Source organism: Microcaecilia unicolor, chromosome 3 (assembly GCF_901765095.1).
Source record: "Microcaecilia unicolor chromosome 3, aMicUni1.1, whole genome shotgun sequence".
NCBI classification, from domain to species: Eukaryota; Metazoa; Chordata; class Amphibia; order Gymnophiona; family Siphonopidae; genus Microcaecilia; species Microcaecilia unicolor.
The window spans coordinates 401,404,761-401,424,950 of record NC_044033.1 but is presented as its reverse complement, the minus strand read 5'-3'; the positions used below and the strand labels follow the sequence as shown (position 1 = coordinate 401,424,950).

The following is a 20,190-nucleotide window of genomic DNA, read 5'->3' as shown; positions in this document are numbered from 1 at the left end:
GGGACAGCCAAAGTTCAAGGGGGCGTATCGAAGGCGGGACTTGGGCGTGCCTAACACTAGGATGTCCTGGACCCATAATCGAAAGAAACAAGGATGTCCCTGACGAACACTTGGATGACTTTACTTGGTCATGTTTTTCTTAAGACCAAGGCACAAAAAGGTGCCCGAAATGACCAGATGACCACCAGAGAGAATCGGGGATGACTTCCCCTTACTCCCCCAGTGGTCACTAACCCCCTCCCACCCTCAAAAAACATCTTTAAAAATATTGATTGCCAGCCTTTATGCCAGCCTCAGATGTCATACTCAGGTCCATCACAGCAGTATGCAGGTACCTGGTGCAGTCTTAGTGGGTTCAGTGCACTTCAGGCAAGCGGACCCAGGCCCATCCCCCCCTACCTGTTACGTTTGTGGAGGAAACAGTGAGCCCTCCAAAACCCATCACAAACCCACTGTACCCACATGTAGGTGCCCACCTTCACCCATAAGGGCTATGGTAATATAGTAACGTGGAGGGGCATAATCGAAAGGCACCAGCCATCTCTATGGCTGGCCATCTCCGGGCCCGGCGCCACAAGTGGGCGGAGCCAACAGTATTTTCAAAAAAGATGACCGGCCATCATTTTCTTCGTTAATATGGCTGGCCTTGGCCAAATGGCAGAGATGGCTGGGCTTGAGATGGCCGGGATCGATTTTCAGCGATAATGGAAACCGAAACCGGCCATCTCAAACCCGGCCAAATCCAAAGCATTTGGTTGTGGGAGGAGCCAGCATTTGTAATGCACTGGCCCCCTTCACATGTCAGGACACCAACCGGGCACCCTAGGGGGCACTTCTAAAACAAAAATAAATAAATAAATAAATAAAAATAGATCCCAGGGGCATAACTCCCTTACCTTGGGTGCTGAGCCACCCCAAAACCCACTCCCCACAATTCTACACCACTACCATAGCCCTAAGGGGTGCAAGGGGGCACCTACATGTGGGTACAGTGGGTTTTGGGGGGTTTTGGAGGGCTCAACATATACCATCACAAGTGTAACAGGTAGGGGGGATGGGCCTGGGTCCACCTGTCTAAAGTGCACTGTACCCACTAAAAACTGCTCGAGGGACTATGCTGTCATGGAGCTGGGTATGACATTTGAGGCTGGCATAGAGGCTGGCAAAAAAATGTTTTAAACTTTCTTTTTAGGGTGGGAGGGGGTTGGTAACCACTGGGGGAAGAAGGGGAGGTCATCCCCGATTTCCTCCGGTGGTCATCTGGTCAGTTGGGGTACCTTTTTGAAGCTTGTTCGTGAATAAAAAGGGACCAAATGAAACCGGCGAAATGCTCGTCATCGCCGGTTTTATTTTTTCCATTATCGGGCAAAGCCGGCCGTCTCTTAAACTCGCCCATGTCCCTCCAACAGTACCCTGCCGACACACCCCCTTGAACTTTCGCCGGCTTTGCGATGGGAAAGCGGCAAAGGTGTCAAAAAATCGGCTTTCGATTATACCGATTTCGCCGGTTTCAGGAGATTGCCGGCCATCTCCCGATTTATGTCGGAAGATGGCCGGGGATCACTTTCGAAAATGAGCTGGATAGTAACATAGTAGAAGACGGCAGAGAAAGACCTGTACGGTCCATCCAGTCTGCCCAACAAGATAAACTCATATGTGCTATTTTATGTGTATACCTGACCTTGATTTGTATCTGCCATTTTAGGGCACAGACCGTAGAAGTCTGCCCAGAACTAGCCCTGCCTCCCAACCACTAGCCCCCTCCCACCACCGGCTCTGCCACCCAATCTATGCTAAGCTTATGCGGTTCCATTCCTTCTGAACAGGATTCCTTTATGTTTATCCCACACATTTTTGAATTCTGTTACCGTTTTCATCTCCACCACCTCCTGTAGGGATATTTCCCTGTGTTTCTCACATTGCTGGTCTTAGCCTGTGCAATCCTATTCCATCAAGATGGAGTCTGCAACCTTTGACCCTGCACATCAGTGAGCCAGCATATTCAGCTTTCTGCTTGTGGAAAAACACTGGCAGTCATGTAATATCCAAGGACATGCTGTGGGCAATCACCCCCACCTTTATCTCCCTGAGAAGCTGAACAGGGAGTGAGACATGGCTCCAGCAAGCTGGGTGAGAAACAGAAATGCATACCAAGAAGTAACAGTTTCAATGTCATGAACAACGGCCGTTTCTTGCTAAGGGAATGAGCTGGACAAGATCATGATTGGCCCCGGTTGGTCACCTGGGAAGAAGGGACCAAGGAAAGTGGGAACGGAAAGAAGTTAGTTGTTTGGAATTCATGGAAGAAGTTGGAGCTGGAAAGAAGACGGGAGAGACCTGATAAGGTCCACAACCTTGTGAACTGCCTATCTGGAGAGAGTACTGGTTAGTTCAGCTGTACCCGCATGGAGTGACTGACCCTGTTTGCTGCAGAGACCCTATCCTACTTCTGAGATGAGGATTTGCTGAGAGAGAGACAGCTTGAGTCTGTGAAGGAATCCACTCTTATCTCATCCTAACTGCCGGAGAGACAGCCTGGTGAGACCCAGAGATTTATTTCCTATTAGTCTGGGATTAGTGTTTAGTTGTCTTAGCCAAGACTGGTTACGTCATAACTGTTGGTCAGGAGATTGCTGCTAATAACCAAATTTACCTCACCATAGTTAGTATTACAAATCCGGTTATGTAATTTTACCTAGTAACCAGTAAGAATCAGAGTGTTTAGTGAGTGACAATATATTTTTGTAATTCTTATCAGCAAATTATATATATATATATATATATATATATATATATATATATATATATATATATATATTTTTTTTTTTTTTTTGTGTGTGTGTATATATATATATATATATATATATATTTGTATTGCTCAGCTTTGCTACAGAGTTCTATTTTGTATATCTTCTATTATATATTTATAATAAAATCTAATATATTTCAGCTGGCTTGTTTAGTTTCATTTCTATCGGAAGTATTGGCTTGGTGCCAATCCAAGGTTCCCTCCTTCCCTAGACAGAAAAACAGAGTATTTTGCTTGCAAATAATTCTGTATTGGGAACCTTGGGTGCAGATGAGACTGTTGGGAGTTGTTTTTCTAATAGTGTCATTTGTGACTACCTACAGATATGGGGGCTCGTCCGGGATGTCAGAGAGTTGAGAATGTATTCCAGTTTTTTTTCTTCTGTTAGAAAGAACTGCCAGGCTGTATATCTGCCTTCTGTAGTATGACATGCTGTATTGTGAGATTCCTTACTATCTGTGTTTACTGAAAGTTGCCAGATAACTGAAGTGGGTGGGGGGGGGGGGGGGAGGATCTTGGCTGATTCAGGTTTCTGTATGCTGAAGCGTGACTGCTTGTAGCTGAGCAATAAATCTGCTGTTTCTGGCTTTGGGCTTACAGATAAGCAGTAGCAAGATTATTGCTTTATTACAGGCAGTGTTTACGTTAGCTGTTACAGTAAGCAGCTACAACGATGGCTCTTAAAATCACGCTGACAAATGTGGAGTTAGAAGCTTTAGAAATTCTAGTTTCTGTCACTAAAAGTAAGACTAAATCTGAACTTACAGTAAGTTCTTTGTTTAACTTGTTTCATAAGGAGAGTCCAGAGAGTAGAGCAGCTTACTCGGCGGCAATTAACCAGGTGATAAAGGACAAAGCTCGCCTAACGGTCGCAGACCTGGTGGAGCTAGCCTGCATCCTACTGGCAATCAAAGAGTATGATTCTCACATCCGTTCTTCCCTACATGTGAATCTCCAGCAACTACAGGGCACTGCAGAGGCTCTAGAAAGGGAGAAGGCAGAATTAGTTGCTCAAGCATCTGCTACGGGGGAGGGGGGTGTCAAAAAGCACCCAGGATCAGGCATGCGCCGAATGTACCTTGCTTAAAGATAAATGCTCTGCTATTGAGAAGGAAAAATTGCAGTGGGAGAAAAATGCTCTCTCCTTGTGGAGTGACATGAAGCAGAAAGATTCATCTCTGTGCTCTCAAGCTCAATGGTTAGCTGATATGGATGATGAGTTGGGCTTGATGCAACAAGAGATAGAACGGCTTCGGTTTCTCTATCAGGAAGTAAGAGAAAACTCAGAGGGGTCTATAGCTGCACTGCGGTTAGAGTTAAAACAGGAAAAAAATAGCCTTAGCTTCGCCCAGCAGTAGAGGCACAAAGCTAATCTAGAAGTGACTGACTTATGGGAGAAAAATAGAGAGCTCATGCAGCATCTATACCAAGCCTTGCAGGATAAAGATGCCTGTGTATATGCCTTAGACCAGTACAAAGGAGAGTTAGACACAATGAGAAAGGAGATGTGTAGCATGGATTATGACACTACTGTAATGCCTATGGGGTTGCTAGACAGTGATGATTCCCGGTCATCCAGCCCTACGCTGGAACTGGCCAGACTGCCTGATCGGTATCCGAGCTATGATCAGCAGCTGGAGCCTCATAGCTTTAACTTAGGTCCTAGAGATCAAACTACCTCAGCTCCTCCCAGGTACAGTTATAGTTCCTGAGGCCCCCGACGGCATGTAGGAGCATGGGCTCCGCCCAGTCAGGTCAAGGAACACTGTACTTCCTGATGAGGTCACTGGAACTGTTAGGCAGGTGCTCTGCCCAGTCGGGTCAAGCAACACGGTGCCAACCGATGAGGTCCATAGTACGGTGGTACCTATGCCCCGCCCAAGAAGGTCGCAGCTTACTGCACCATCTGATGAGGACACTGGTACAATTACACATATGCTCCGCCCAGGGGGGTCACAGTTTTCTGTCCCACCTGATGAGGTCAATAGCACCATTGGGCCTGGGTCCCACTCAAGACGGTCGCAGCTTACTGCACCATCTGATGAGGACACTAGTACAATTACGCATATGCCCCACCCAGGAAGGTCACAGCTCTCTGCCCCTCCTGATGATGTCACCAGTAACAGTGGGCCTGTGCCCCGTCCAAGAAGGTCACAACCCTCTGCACTACCTGCTGACATCAGCAGCTGTCGCGTTCTCAAGGACCTTGGCATACTGTCAGGCTTCTTCCCCGGGAGCACTGGGTTCATGAGTCCTTGGGCCACTACCGTGGAGCGGCAGTGGCAGGCAAGATCACCTTCAAGGTAGAGACGAGACAAGACTGGACCGGAACCCCGGACTTGAGTTCTACACAGGAATACACAGGACTGGAATGCACTGGACAGGTGTGCACTGGAGTGGAGCCCGCTGGACTGGAACACACTGGAATGGAACCCACTGGACTGGAACCAACGGGACCGGAACCCGCTGGACAGGAACACACTGGACCTAGGCTTCACCTACGCTTAGCCACCTTTCCCCGAGGGTTGAGCCCTCAGGTTCGGGCAGCTGGCAGGGCTTACAGGAAAAACCGGAACTGGAACTTGCAAGCAGGAACAGCAGGAATCAGGATACAGAAGTGCCCCCAGGCACCTAGGGGATAGCAAGGCAGACAGGCAGGGAATGTCCGGGTTCCGGCAGTAGGCAGTTTCAAAGCAATGGTCACAGAAGGGCTGGAAACCCACAGAGCAATGGACACAGAAGGGCTGGAAACCCACAGAGCAATAAACACAGAAGGGCTGAAAGGTCACAGAGCAATAAACACAGAAGGGCTGAAAGGCCACAGAACAATGGACACAGAAGGGCTGGAAACCCACAGCGCAATGGACACAGAAGGGCTGAAACCCCACAGGAAAAGTCAAGGAAAGCTAACTGTGCAAACAGCACACTAACCTCGGGACCTAAGGCACTGCGGAAGCATTGGCAATGCAAAGGCCAGGGCTGCAGTCTCTAAGTGATTAATAAAGCCCTTCAACACCAGAGGCACAGCTGCAGCAATCTCCTTGCCTCCAAACAGAGGCTTGACACACAGAGAAGTCAGTCCACAGGAAGGACAAGCGGGAGCCATCTTGGATACTGGCAAAGAGGAGTCGGCAGCCATCTTGGAAGAGGCATAGACCACACAGGTGAGGTCCAGTAAGGCAATCAGCACACAGAGCCAGAGAGAAACTAAGACAGAGACAGACACAGAGACAAGCAGAAGCCAGCACAGCCACTGACTCCCAGAAACAGGGTAAGTATGAGGGTGGTCACGGCCACAGACGTGACAGCAGCACACACGCACCACCCTTTTCATCCCCTACGGGTGAGCAGCAGTATTCCAATCAGACATTCAAAAATACCACTTTATCTAGAGAACAACACTCCCAAACAATGAAGATAATTCACACGATGATTAAACCTTTTAAGGAGTCTTCCAAGGTATCAATACATGCTCATTTGCGGTCAGTCCATGAACTCTTTAAGACTTTACAGGTCCATGCAGAGTCAGATAAAATGGCTTTACTGAAATGGACGTTTGATGACGAGTGCCAGGCATACTTGGAGGCTATGTTGAAAGACTGCCTGGACCTGTTTGCTGTAGAACAAGCTTTGAAGAAACGCTATGGCCTGTTCGCAGATGACACGGAAACAAAACGTGCAGCCTATGTCATGCGCTGCGGTCCAAATGAAAGGCCACGTGAATGGGCCTTTTGCCTTAAGCAGGCATTTTACCAGGGAGAGGCCGCTCCAGAGGCAATAGATCTTGAATTTGGCGAATTCAGAAATCTGTTTGTGAAGCGTCTGCCGGATCAAGTGAGACTTCTGTTAGCAGGAAAACAGAAAGAGCCTTATTCCCACCTTCTGAGGCAGGCAGATGAGGTTTATGATATGTGTCACACACAGCCCACGGTGGCGACACCCAGACCAACCTCGAAGAATCGCAGCCCTGGGGCTCTACCTAGTGTTTGTGCGGTTACCTCCAACCTTTCTCTGGAAAACAAGGTGGCAAGCCCTTCTACACAGTCCCGAGGTGGCAGTAACCAACCATGCCAGCCAAGGGACACAGTGCCCCCTACTGCTCAGGAAGATCAACAACATCATAGAAGGAAGTGTTTTAATCAGAGGAAGTGGGCTACGGAGAAGATCCGGACCTTGGCGGCACAGCTTGAGCAAATGATGGCGGAACATCGGAGTCCCGACCCTGAGGAGAAGATCAGGGCCTTAGAAGCACAAATAAAAACAATGTTGGCTAAACGGCAGGGTTCAAATTCTGGAGAATCACAGCACCCCTCATTTTCACACAAGAGAGGAAACACATACCCAGTGAATAAAGACCAGGTCCCCGATCACACCACCAAGACCGGGCCTAGTATCAAGTCCATTGAAATCTCGGAACACCAGAGATCTTCAGATGGAGACCTGGCATGACTAGACTCGGCTCCTTCTTCACCAACCATCTTGCCCACAGTTCATGTGGATGCTTTGTCGTCCATCAGTGAGGAGTCCTCTATGACCAATGCTGATGCCCCGCCCTCGAACCTGGAAGGGCCTCTGTTATGCGACTCGATTAAGGAAACCAGGTACTTTCTGGGTAAACTTACTCCTAAAGGTTCCAGATATACCATGGATCTGTTGATTCAACAGACATTTTCCTGTCGGGGTCTACTGGATACAGCCTCAGAGGTGACCTTAATTACCCAAGGCCTGTTTCAGAAACTAGAGGCATCTCTAAAGGGGGGTTGGGAGGCACTGTGTGTCACCCTATGCAAATTCTCACTGGAGGCTTATGGCAAGCAGAGCATCGGTACTGTGGGTCAGGTGTGGCTTTCCTTACAGCTTGGTGAGATGTATATCAAACACCCTGCCATAATTACTACCTGTGCTGGCGAAGAATTCTTAATTGGAAATGATCTTCTGAAGAGATTGTGGGCTGATTTGGATTATCACCATGAGGTCATCTGGGCCCAAGTCACAGAGCCCCTTCCATATGGGAAAGTAAGGCATATGAGCAGAATCAATGGTTCCAGCTCTCTGGGACGATTCCCCAAGTCAAATTAATTTCCAGAATTCAGAAGACCCTTAAACTTGGGAGCTACAGTTGTGTGGTGCACCAGGGGTGGAAGAACAGCGTGGTGAAGTAATCCGCATCCAGACAGATCAGATAGCTAATATTGTTCTACAGGATGACAATTTGGAGATTGTTTTGTATAACTCATCTCCGGATGATGCCACTGTTATATCCCAGGAGACCACTGCTTACATTTCTGCTTCCATTTCCAGTACTGATCCACCGCATCCTCGCAAGTTGACTGACATCCAACGGAAGGATGATGCTTACACCATTCCAGTCCAGATAGCTGATATCCAAACACTTCAGTCCACGTTGCTGTTGCCTAGCGATGTTTCCTTCATAAGTGACACTGTTTTACCGTCTTCGCAAGTCTGTGCAACTTCCTTTCAATAAGTGTTCCTCCACTTCTGTACAGGTACCTGGACAAGGTGCCAAGCCGCTTGTGGGACTGTGCAGCCGTCCTCTGACTGTGGGACAGAAGTCTTTCACCCACCACTTCTCTATTGTGAAAGGCCTACAACAGCCCTTATGACTGGGCTCCGATTGCCTTGTGCGACTGAGAGTTTATATGGACTTGGTGAATCTTGTCCTGTGGAGCAGACTGGATGGCAGCCCAGTGGAATCTGAACCAACGCCTGTGAGCTTGAAGTCTGGACAGACCATACCCCAGGTCTGTGAAGTAGTCTGTGATACAGATCTGACCATTCCAGCAAGAGTGAGGGATTTTTCCATCAAGCTCCGTCTTGCACAGGAACAGTGCCTGTTGGATAGAGTGGTGTTCTTCAACCCTCATTCTCATTTTCGTGACCTAGGGTTATCCACTGGTGTTCTGCCATGGTTGGAAGTAACTGGTGCTCCTTTCCACTTATTGGTTACCAATCCGCAATCAGATGAAGTTGTTGTGTCTAAAGGAGACCCTTTTGGATTTCTGGTGGGAGAGTCTTTTCCTGATGTCGAGGTAAGTTTGCCTATTGGCAGGCTGCCTTCCTCTTGGGACACTTGCCGGGGGGGGGGGGGGGGGGGGAGACTGAGTGTCTGTTTACCTCTCCCAGAAGCCTCATAGCTCTGGAGTCTATCTGGCCGCATGATGCAACGGGGTCACAAGTGCAGTTGGAAAACGACTGTTTGATTTTGTCCAGAAGGATGTCTCTACCCCAGAGGTCTAGAGTGGTGAATTCTGTTGAAACTTCATCTCTGCAGGAGGAAATAGAAGAGCAAGTGGAAATTCCATCCAACCAGCCTTTCTCAGAGTTTGATGATATGGTAAAAGATCAAGTGGAACAGGCTGATGCTTGTACTACTGACACAGAGAAGATGCAGTTGACTGAGTTGCTGTACAAATACAAGGGACTTTTTGCTGTAGACTCGTATGATTGTGGGCTTACAGACCTGCATGTCACAAGAGTGCCTACGGAACCAAATAGTAAACCTGTCTTTGTGTGCCAGTATAAGATTCCGCTGGCTTCCTATGAATCCGTGCAAGAGATTCTCAACATTTCTGAGGCCAGGGGCATCATTAGGCAATGCAACAGCATACACAACTCCCTCTATGGCCTATCCTGAAGAAGAATAACAGTTGGAGAATCGCGCTGGATTACCGTCAGCTGAATAAACGAGTGCCCTTGTCCCGATGGCTCCCCTGGACCAGAATCTTGCTACCATCAACGGGGCTAAGTATTTCACAAGTTTAGACTTGGCATCAGCATTCTGGACCGTACCTGTACACCCACATGATCAGTATAAATTGGCCTTCACGTTCGGGAAGAAACAGTATACGTGGAACAGAACTCCCTTTGGTTTTCTCAATTCACCTGCTGAATTCAACATCTTCCTACACAAAGCACTTCCAGATGCTGAAGCTCAAGGAACTGTGGTCTATGTGGATGACATTCTGATCAAAAGCCCTACCTTTCCAGATCACTTGGCAGAGATTGAGCTTGTTTTCAGACAGTTGACAGATGCTGGAGTTAAGTTGACTCTGGCCAAAGGACAATGATGCAGGAAATCGCTGAATTACCTAGGGTATGAAATTTCTGCAGAGGGTCTGCAACCTCAGAAGAAGTGAGTGCAGGCCTTACAACAGCTGAAACAACCTACTAATCTCACAGAACTTCGTTCCTTTTTGGGAATATGCAATTACTCCAGACAGTTCATAGATGAGTATGCGGAGATCACCCGACCCTTGGTCAAGTTATTGAAGAAAGATGTGCCCTGGGCTTGGGGTCTGGAGCAGGAATCTGCTATGCAGGAGCTGAAGGATCAGATTAGCTGCTTTCCAAGCCTCGCGTACCCTGAGGGGGGTCGTGAGTTCTACGTTGAACTGGGATACTCTAGTCACTCCATGAGTGCAGTTTTGTATCAGAAATATGATTCTGATAAGCGGGTTGTGGCCTATGCCAGCAAAGGCCTATCTGATGTGGAGAAAAAATATTCAGACTGTGAGAAATCCTTGTTGACCACTGTGTGGGCTCTGCAACATTTCCAAAATTACATCCAAGGTGAGAAGTTAATCATGGAAACTTGTCATCAAATCATTAGTTTCCTGGGTAGCGAAATCAAATCTGGCCGGGTGTCCAACAGTAGGATAGTCTCCTGGACATTGGCTCTTCAAGGATGGCCTCTAGAGATAAGGTATGCTCAGAAACATCGTAATGTAGTAGCCCAGGTATGGCTGACCTGCATGACTGTGCAGGACATGATTCCCTTGCAGGTATTTCTGAAACAGATGTTCCCCCACAACAGAAAGAACCTCACCTGTACCATATGCCTAAGGCCTATGTGGATGGTTGTGCCTACCGCCGTGACACAGATCATGAGTTGGTTGCAGGTGTGGGAGTGGTATGGAATCCAACCATTCCTGAGGAGACTATGAAGCACAGCTTGGGTTCACAGACAAACCAGTATGCTGAAATTGTTGCAGCCTTGGTGGCAGTTCAGTCTGCAGTTAAGAAAGGAATTAGGGAATTAGTCATATGCACCAATTCTGATTATGTGAGACAGAACTTTGTCTCTCATCTCCCCAGTTGGAAGCAGAACAACATGCTAAACTCTAAAGGAAAACCGGTACATCATGGAAATTTGATTCTGGCCCTGGATCAACTGGTATGGGACCATGACATGACAACCTATTGGAAGAAGGTCAAGGGTCATGCAAAAGTCGATAGTCCTGACAAGATAGGGAACAATCTGGCAGATTTACTTGCGAAGGAAGGTGCGCTCACAGGAGAAATATGGCGGTTCTCAGAACCGGATCCATTGGCAGTGCAGGCTGTCACCCAACGGCATACGAAACAGCTACTGTATGTGAGACCCCAGTGTTCCAGTGGAGCAGTGATGTCCCAACATTTGATCTTGTCACGGCTCAGAAAGTAGATCCAGTAGTTGGGAAATTTTACGAGTACATCTAGAATCCACAAGAACATCCATTGACAGAAGAGGAGTGTCAAGCTGAAGAACTGAGGATACTCTATACATCCAGAGAAAAGTTCAAGATCCGTCAGGGCCTGCTTATACGGATGAGTAAGCATGGTATCGAGCAATGGGTTGTGCCCCAAGCATATTGTGGCATCATGTTGCAACATGTTCATGATGAACCATGTGCAGGACACCAAGGTGAAGGCATCATCTATGAGACCTTGAAGCAAGTAGCTTATTGGCCCACATGCGTCAGGATGTGCAGCTGTGCACGCGAGGTTGTTTGACCTGTTGTCATTTCCAGCCATCTTCTCCATCCCATCAAGCACCACTCAGGAAGAAGGGTATTGCTATGCCCTGGTCAGATATCCAGATTGATTGGGTTGGACCTGTGGTTCGATCCACCCGAGGCAACAAGTACATGCTTACCGTCACCTGCCTATGCACCTACCTACCAGCACCCAATTGCACTGCCGAGACTATGGCTACCTTGCTATTGAATCATGTGTTCAGACGGTGGGGTTTGCCTATGCGAGTGGATTCAGACCAAGGATCTTAGTTTACCGCAGAAGTTATCCAACACATGTGGAAGATGCTAGGAGTGAAGAGTAAATTGCACATTGCTTACCGACCTCAGTCCTCAGGACAAGTGGAAAGAGCTAATTGGACCATCGTCACCATTCTGAAGAAGTATGTATCCTCTTTAGGTAAGGATTGGTCCTCATGGCCATACGTGCCACACCCCATCGGTCTACCGGAGTGTCACCTTTCGAGATGATGACAGGTAGGGAAATGATGTTACCAATTCATTTGCTTTACAGGACTAATGATGTGAACTTGTCCAGTGCTACTTCCTCTCATGAGTATGTCACCCATTTGCGTCAACATTTGCAAAGTGCCTTTGCCCAAAAGAACTTGGAAAGTAGCGCCAGAGGTAGGAAAGCCTACTATGATCAATGGACTACCTCCAAAGAATACCAAATTGGCGACAAGGTATTCTATTTCAATTTTGCCAGAAACAAAGTAAAAGAAAAGAAGTTTCTGCCCAGTTGGCATGGTCCTTTCCCTATAGTGGAAAAAGCTTCACCTGTGGCTTACCAAATTCGCATCAGAAAAAATTCTCAAGGTGAAGATAACCTTAAATGGGTCCACATCAATCAATTGAGACCATGTCATCCCAGTCAATCTGTTCCGGATGTGTGTATTGACGACATGAACTGTACTAACCAGACAACAGCATAGTTTGTTACTTTGTTTTGTAGATGCAGAAAAGGACCTGGATTACCGTGTTCCTGACCACCCTACTGATGGGATCCTTGTCCAAGATGATTGAACCTGGTCCCATGTCGGGAGTCATCCTACACGATACCCCTGGCTTCCTGATCGCCCAATCACAGATTGTTACTCAGAAAGTGGTTGTTTCCCTAGACCCCATGCACGTTATTTTGAGACATTTTAATTTGACTATGTTGGGAAAGTCTCCCTTCACTCAAACCTGGTTTTTCAATTACTTGCAGTATGCCAGAGGCCAAGTTAAGAACATTTTGGCCCAGTTACAGAAAGTAATGGTTCAACCTGTACAATGCCAGAATGCGAGGTCTAAACATTTTGTAGGCATTGTGGGTGGTCTGATCTTTTCCGCTATTGGCTCACTATTTGGGGCATCCATGTCTATTGCTAATGCCATTTCTGTACGTCAGTTGCAAGAAACCATAAAAGCCCTTGAAGCAGATTTAAAAAATGTTGAAACAAAATTACAATCCCAACAGAACCAGTTTATTGCCCAGGGTAAAACTATTGCAGACACCGTGACACTTGTTAATTTGCATGCCCGCCAAATTGAAATAAACACTGTAGATCTGTTTATAGTTAAAGGTGTTTTGAATGATGAACGCCTCTTTATACATCCTGTGAAAGACCTTATGCAAGATTTGTTTAGGGAATGGGATTCCAGTGTTAGTAATCTTATGCTAGGTCACATACCTACTTATTCGGTCCCATCTGAAGTTATTAGGGAGACTTTTACTAAAATTACCCATCTACCCATTGAATCCTTTTAAATTCAGACTGCCTTTCATTTAGGGACGGCCCTTCCATTACTTCTAAATATGGAAAGCATGGAAATTGCCTTTCTCCTACATTTACCTTTTATTGTGCCCGAGAATGTGTATCAGCTCAAACAAGTTTTGAATGTGGGAACTTGGCATGATAACTTGTACCTTCGCGTTGAGACTCCAGAGTATATTGCTTACCAACAGGATGATCCTCAACATTATCTAGTCCTGAATTTGGATCTTTGTCAAAAAACTAAAGATATTCATTGGCTATGCCCAGGTAAACCCTTCTTGAAAGATACCACAGAAGCCCTTTGCGGGTTGTCCATCGAGAATGTTCAAGAGAAATGTAAGGTTACTGTGTCTAAATATGATGATTTTTCTGATACCACTGTAGCTGTGGTTGATACTGTGTGGATAATTAGTACACCCAGTACTGAGCTTACTGTTACATTCCTTAAACATGATGCTATAAATTGTTTTTCTCTCACTTGCAATGTTTGTTTGATTGCTGTACCCAAGTACTCTGTTGCTAATGTGGGAGGAGTTTCTTTGTTTTACCTCGATACAGATTCTGTTGTATCCGAACTGGAGATCCTAGATGTATTTCGTGGCCATCCCATTGACTTTGCTTTGGGCATTATGCCATTTTTACAGTCTAAAAACTCACATGCCGTTGAACTTGCAGTCAACCAGGATTCACTCCAGATTGCTGACTACAAGCATCGCTCATCTGATGTTCCCGTTGTCAACGTCATCACTCATGTCACCATTCCACTTCTCACCATATCGTGGATCGTCATGCTTGTCATTGTTACTCTGTTGGCACGAGAAGTTTTGGCTCAACGCCACCTCATTCGCCGATCCTCATCCCCCATGGCCATGAGACTAAGAGACCGTGTAACTCCTTTGAGTGACTCTATCATATATCAGTTTTCTTTCCATTATTATATTCTGTACTAATTTTGCTGATGCTTTTGCCGTGCATTATATAGTATCATGATGATTAGATGTTGATTATAATTTCATGTGTTAAGACATAACTGCTAACACCCTAAGAGTGCTCTAGTATTAGTAGTTTTCTGTATTAGCATTTTTGAAACTATGTTTGAACAATGTGTTATGATTTCATGAAGTATTTGCTTCTAGTTTCATTGATAGAGTGTTAGTGTTGAGTTAATGACATTTAGTGTTCTTGTGTCTTTTCAGTCTTGATCATGAGTCCTGATTTAACCATTCTAGTTTTATTGCCAGTTAGGTTGGAGAAGGCTTTTACTCCTTTGTAGTAAATTCCATCTCCAAGGGGGGGGGGGGGGGGGGGATCTGTAGGGATATTTTCCTGTGTTTCTCACCTTGCTGGTCTTAGCCTGTGCAATCCTATTCCATCAAGATGGAGTCTGCAACCTTTGACCCTACACATCAGTGAGCCAGCATATTCAGCTTTCTGCTTGTGGAAAAACACTGGCAGTCATGTAATATCCAAGGACATGCTGTGGGCAATCACCCCCACCTTTAATTCCCTGAGATGCTGAATAGGGAGTGAGACATGGCTGCAGCAAGCTGGGTGAGAAACAGAAATGCAAACCAGGAAGTAACAGTTTCAAGGTCATGAACAACGGCTGTTTCTTGCTAAGGGAATGAGCTGGACAAGATCATGATTGGCCCCGGTTGGTCACCTGGGAAGAAGGGACCAAGGAAAGTGGGAATGGAAAGAAGTTAGTTGTTCGAAATCCATGGAAGAAGTTGGAGCTGGCAAGAAAACGGGAGAGACTTGATAAGGTCCACAACCTTGTGAACTGCCTATCTGGAGAGAGTACCAGTTGGTTCAGCTGTACCCGCACGCAGTGACTGACCCTGTTTGCTGCAGAGACCCTATCCTACTTCTGAGATGAGGACTCGCTGTGAGAGAGACAGCTTGAGTCTGTGAAGGAATCCACTCTTATCTCATCCTAACTGCCGGAGATATATGTATTGCTCAGCTTTGCTACAGAGTTCTATTTTGTATATCTTCTATTATATATCTATAATAAAATCTAAAATATTTCAGCTGGCTTGTTCAGTTTTGTTTTTATCGGAAATATTGGCTTGGTGCCAATCCAAGGTTCCCTCCTTCCCTAGACAGAAAAACAGAGTATTTTGCTTGCAAATAATTCTGCATTGGAAACCTTGGGTGCAGATGAGACTGTTGGGAGTTGTTTTTCTAATAGTATCATTTGTGACTACCTACACTCCCGCGGGAGGGCATTCTAAATATCCACCACTCTCTCCGAGAAACAATACTTCCAGACATTTTTCTCGAGTCTGCCCCCCTTCAATCTCATTTCATGTCCTCTAGTTCTACCGCCTTCCCATCTACAGAAAAGGTTTGTTTGCGGATTAACACCTTTCAAATATTTGAACGTCTGTATCATATCACCCCTGTTTCTCCTTTCCTCCCGGGTATACACATTCAGGTCAGCAAGTGTCTCCTCATACATCTTGTGACGCTGATCTCATCTCATGGTTTCCAATATCATCTTTATGCTGACGACACCCAGCTCTATCTCTCCACACCAGACATCACTGCGGAAACCCAAGCCAAAGTATCGGCCTGCTTATCTGACATTGCTGCCTGGATGTCCAACCGCCACCTGAAACTGAACATGGCCAAGACCGAGCTTATTGTCTTTCCACCCAAACCCACTTCTCCTCTCCCTCATAACACCCTCATCCTCCCGTCTCATCTGCCCGCAACCTCGGAGTCATCTTCGACTCCTCCCTCTCCTTCTCTGCGCATATCCAGCAGATAGCCAAGACCTGTCGCTTCTTTCTCTATAACATCAGCAAAATTCGCCCTTTCCTATCTGAGCACACCACCCAAACTCTCATCCGCTCTCTCATTACCTCTTGTCTTGACTACTGCAACCTACTCCTCACTGGCCTCCCAATCAGCCATCTATCCCCCCTTCAATCCATTCAGAACTCTGCTGCATGTCTTATCTTCCATCTGGATTGATATGCTCATATCACCCCTCTCCTCAAGTCACTTCACTGGCTTCCAATCAGGTACCGCATACAGTTGAAGCTTCTCCTACTAACCTACAAATGCACTCGATCTGCAGCCCCTCGTTACCTCTCTACCCTCATCTCCCCTTACATTCCCGCCCAAAACCTCCACTCACAGGACAAATCCCTCCTCTCAGTACCCTTCTCCACCACCGCCAACTCCAGGCTCCACTCTTTCTGCCTCGCCTCACCCTATGCTTGGAATAAACTCCCCGAGTCCATACGCCAAGCCCCCTCCCTGCCCATCTTCAAATCCTTGCTCAAGGCACACCTCTTCAATGTCGCATTCGGCACCTAACCATTATACCTCTATTCAGGAAATCTAGACTGCCCCAACCTGACATTTCGTCCTTTAGATTGTAAGCTCCTTTGAGCAGGGACTGTCCTTCTTTGTTAAACTGTACAGTGCTGCGTAACCCTAGTAGTGCTTTAGAAATGTTAAGTAGTAGTAGTAGTAACGCAAATCCCATACCATTCTTGTAGCTTTTCTTTGCACCGCTTCAATTCTTTTTACATCCTTAGCAAGATACAGCCTGAGAGCTCCTGACCTCCCGTTAAATCTGAGTGAGCTTCACAGAACAAAATATCAGGGCAAAGGGACTGCTTTCAACCAGAACAGAAAAAAAAAGTGTGTTAAAATTCTATCCTGAAAGGCTGTAGGGAGCTGGTGGATTCCTGTGATTGGAGGAAAGGATCCTACAGCTTTCCTGGCCAGGAAGAGATGAAAAAGAGCTTCAGGATTTATTGTGCTGCCGCTGCCCTGTCCTGCCCTCTGGCAAGGAAGTGGGGACAGCAGAAAAGAGAACCCTGAAGCCCATGAGTGAGAACCCAAGGGTGTGGGGGCTGCTGTTCCTGATTGCTGCAGGTGTTTCAGCTGTCTCTCTCCTCTCGCATTTTGCACTGAAGAGAGCGGCAGATTGCTAACTCCATGCTCCAAGCATCAGCGGACAATCCCCTGGCTTGTTTAAAAAAGCTATGCCGGCTCTCATATAAGCAACTTGTTTGTGTGTATGACAGCCATCTGTAGCATGCAAAGAATAGCCACGCTTAGTGATGGGCTGCTTTCTGCATGCTCAGCTGGCCGACTAGCTTCCCCCATATCGCATGCAAATGAACTGGGCCGCATTTGCACGCGATTCTCTTTGGGAATCCATCTGTATTTCCAAATCTATTGCCTAAAATTAAAACTCCTTACGGAACTACCTGCTTGGTGCATAGTAAAGCTATATTAAATTGCTAACACGGCTTAGTCAATAATATTAAAAATAATAATAATAATTACCGTATCCTTTTGAAATATCTTCAGTCACTGGCATTCTGGCCCTTTCTTCAAATACATCAGCATGGCTCACAAGAGCTTCCTTCACAGTTTCATATCCTGTTAGTATGACTATCTTCTTCATACCCATCTGAATGCTGAACACAGAGCCATATTTCTCAGACAACTGAAATGTAGAACACAACATAAATTAATTTTGATTGGGCAATCCTTTTCTCAGCGGTATCAAAACATCAAGAATCTAGAATTATGAACCCTAAATTTAGAAGTTTTAACATTTTTACATTAAATTATACAAAATTACACAAAGGCCCATTTTACCACACTGTGGTAAAAGGGGGCCCATGGTGGCATTGGCACACAAATTTGCCATGCAAGGCTCACTTTTACTGCAGTGGGTAAAAGGCTGCAGTTCAGCCTTACAAAACAAAGTTATCACAGCTTCCGTGAGCAAGCATTAAAAACAATGTGTTTTTCCGTTCTAATTATCATACTTTTGGTGGGCCAAAAGTATAGGAAATGGGCACTTGGCCTGAGAGATTAATTCCTGCAATCAAAGTCTTACCTCACACATAGTCTGGTAGGGTCTCTGTAGATTCAAGATGTGCAAGTTTCCAATGAGAGGCAGTGGTCTGGGTCCTGGTGGAAAATTCTGTTGGACATTTCTTTTCCAGACATTTACTCCACTTAGGTAGCAAATAAGAGTTATGACCCCCACCAAAAGTATTAGAACGGAAAAACACATTGTTTTTAATGCTTGCTCACGGAAGCTGTGATAACTTTGTTTTGTAAGACTGAACTGCAGAAAGTTTTGATATCAAATTACAGAGCTGACCGTAGCTATTATGCTTATCTCCGCCCACTCCATTCTGTTTATAATGCAATAAGGATTTGCTTTAATTGGCTCAGTTTAGTTGAATACAAAGTACTGGTGTTTTTCTAGGTTTATCTTTTCCATTGTCAATAGAACTATCACCAGTAAAAGAACATCCAGATCTGCAGTGTCCTGATAGAAATATTGAAATCCAATTGATTATTGCTCAATGAAGACGAGAGTTTATTAAACTGACTTTATAGCCTCACAACCAATATCACAGTTGGGTACAGTTCTGGGTACCACATTTTTAGGCATCCCTCCCCCACCCCCAACTTACTAGCAGCAGCTCAGGTACAGCATTTTCTCTTTTGGTAGTGATGCTGACTGTGGGACAGTTTTCTCTCCTTTACAGGTAGCAGTGGCACTGTGTTCCCCCTCTTCTCACCCATTTCCTACCTAATATTACCCCTTTTCTCTCTCACCACCTTCTTCCCTCTTTCTTTTTCCCTTTACACCCTGTGCAAAATCTTTCTCTTTCGTGCTCCCCATTTCCATCCAGCCTATCCCTCTCTCTCTCTCTCTTTCTCTCTCTCTCTCTTTCTTTTTCTCCCTATCATCTTTGAATTAATATGTGTTAGGTTGATTTGAATGTGTGAAATGAACTGGAAAAATAGTTGCAAATCTTTTAAAAAGGCCATACGAACCAAAACAAAAAATGAACCAACACATTTTGTTCTGTGCACATTCCTGTGGGATTACAAATATGGAGAACTTGCACTACTGACAGGTGATGTTAAGTGTGAGGCTCTGAGGGAGGAGTCTCTAAAGAGAAAGGTGATTGAAGACATCTGGCCTACTTGAAATTGTAACTACCCCTCTCGGCTGGACTTTAGTGGTGTGCTCCCCGATACCTGTTGTTGTAGTCGTGGCGAATATCCAGGAAACACACCACCACAGCAGAGGGGGTAGAACAAATAGACTAACCTCATCCTTTACTCTCAAAGAATAAAGGAGGAAAAGAAGCTCAAATTTAGGATTTGTTCCTGATATGGAAGAACCAAACTTTCAGATTTGCAAATTATCTTTTTCCTTATTGAATACAAATGCAAGCAAATTTGTATTCAAATAATCTCAAATTCAAAGTTAGTATGTGGCTTATTAGAACTGCAATAACATATTCAACATTCAAATGTGAAACTACATTTATATCCTTTACTTTTTCTTTCAACAGAATCACCTCAAAAGGCAGAAAGGAACACTTTCAGATGAGTATTTAAATTGTCTTTTATGAAAATCAGATGTTTGTTGTTATTCTCTTTTCCTTGCTATTGATTTAAGAATTTGAGTCTTTGTGTGCCTTATTGATGTTTTTGCAGGGATCTCACTGGAACAAGAACACTTAGACCAGTTCAGGTAAGTATGGATTTTTGATATTTGATGTTGTTTTTTCCCCTCTTTTCCCTTAAAAAGTTGTAAAAAAAAAAAAAAAATATATATATATATATATATATATATATATATATATATATATATATATATATATATTTCTTTCAACACCCTTTGCAAATGTCACTTAGATGTAGTTGAATTGATTTGGGTGATTTCTTTCTTGCGTTGGAGCTCAGCCGGGAACCCTTCAGAGGATAACTCACAGATTTCTTCTTCCTAAACCTCACATTA

General features: G+C 45.4%; 1 protein-coding gene across 2 annotated transcripts in view; it reads right to left on the bottom strand.

Moving 5' to 3' along the window:
- LOC115467070 (cytochrome P450 2K1-like) overlaps positions 1-18,524 on the bottom strand; it is a 154,413-nt gene extending 135,889 nt beyond the window's left edge. Inside the window, exons 1-2 of one of the 2 annotated variants that reach the window (XM_030198749.1) lie at positions 18,259-18,524; positions 17,697-17,859 (exon numbers count right to left, since the gene is read on the bottom strand). In XM_030198749.1, the coding sequence (XP_030054609.1) occupies positions 17,697-17,859; positions 18,259-18,438 (343 nt within the window). In that variant the 5' untranslated portion in view covers positions 18,439-18,524. The remainder of the gene's footprint in view (positions 1-17,696; positions 17,860-18,258) is intronic. The other variant, XM_030198748.1, reaches the window with a different exon arrangement.
- Positions 18,525-20,190: the final 1,666 nt, after the last annotated feature.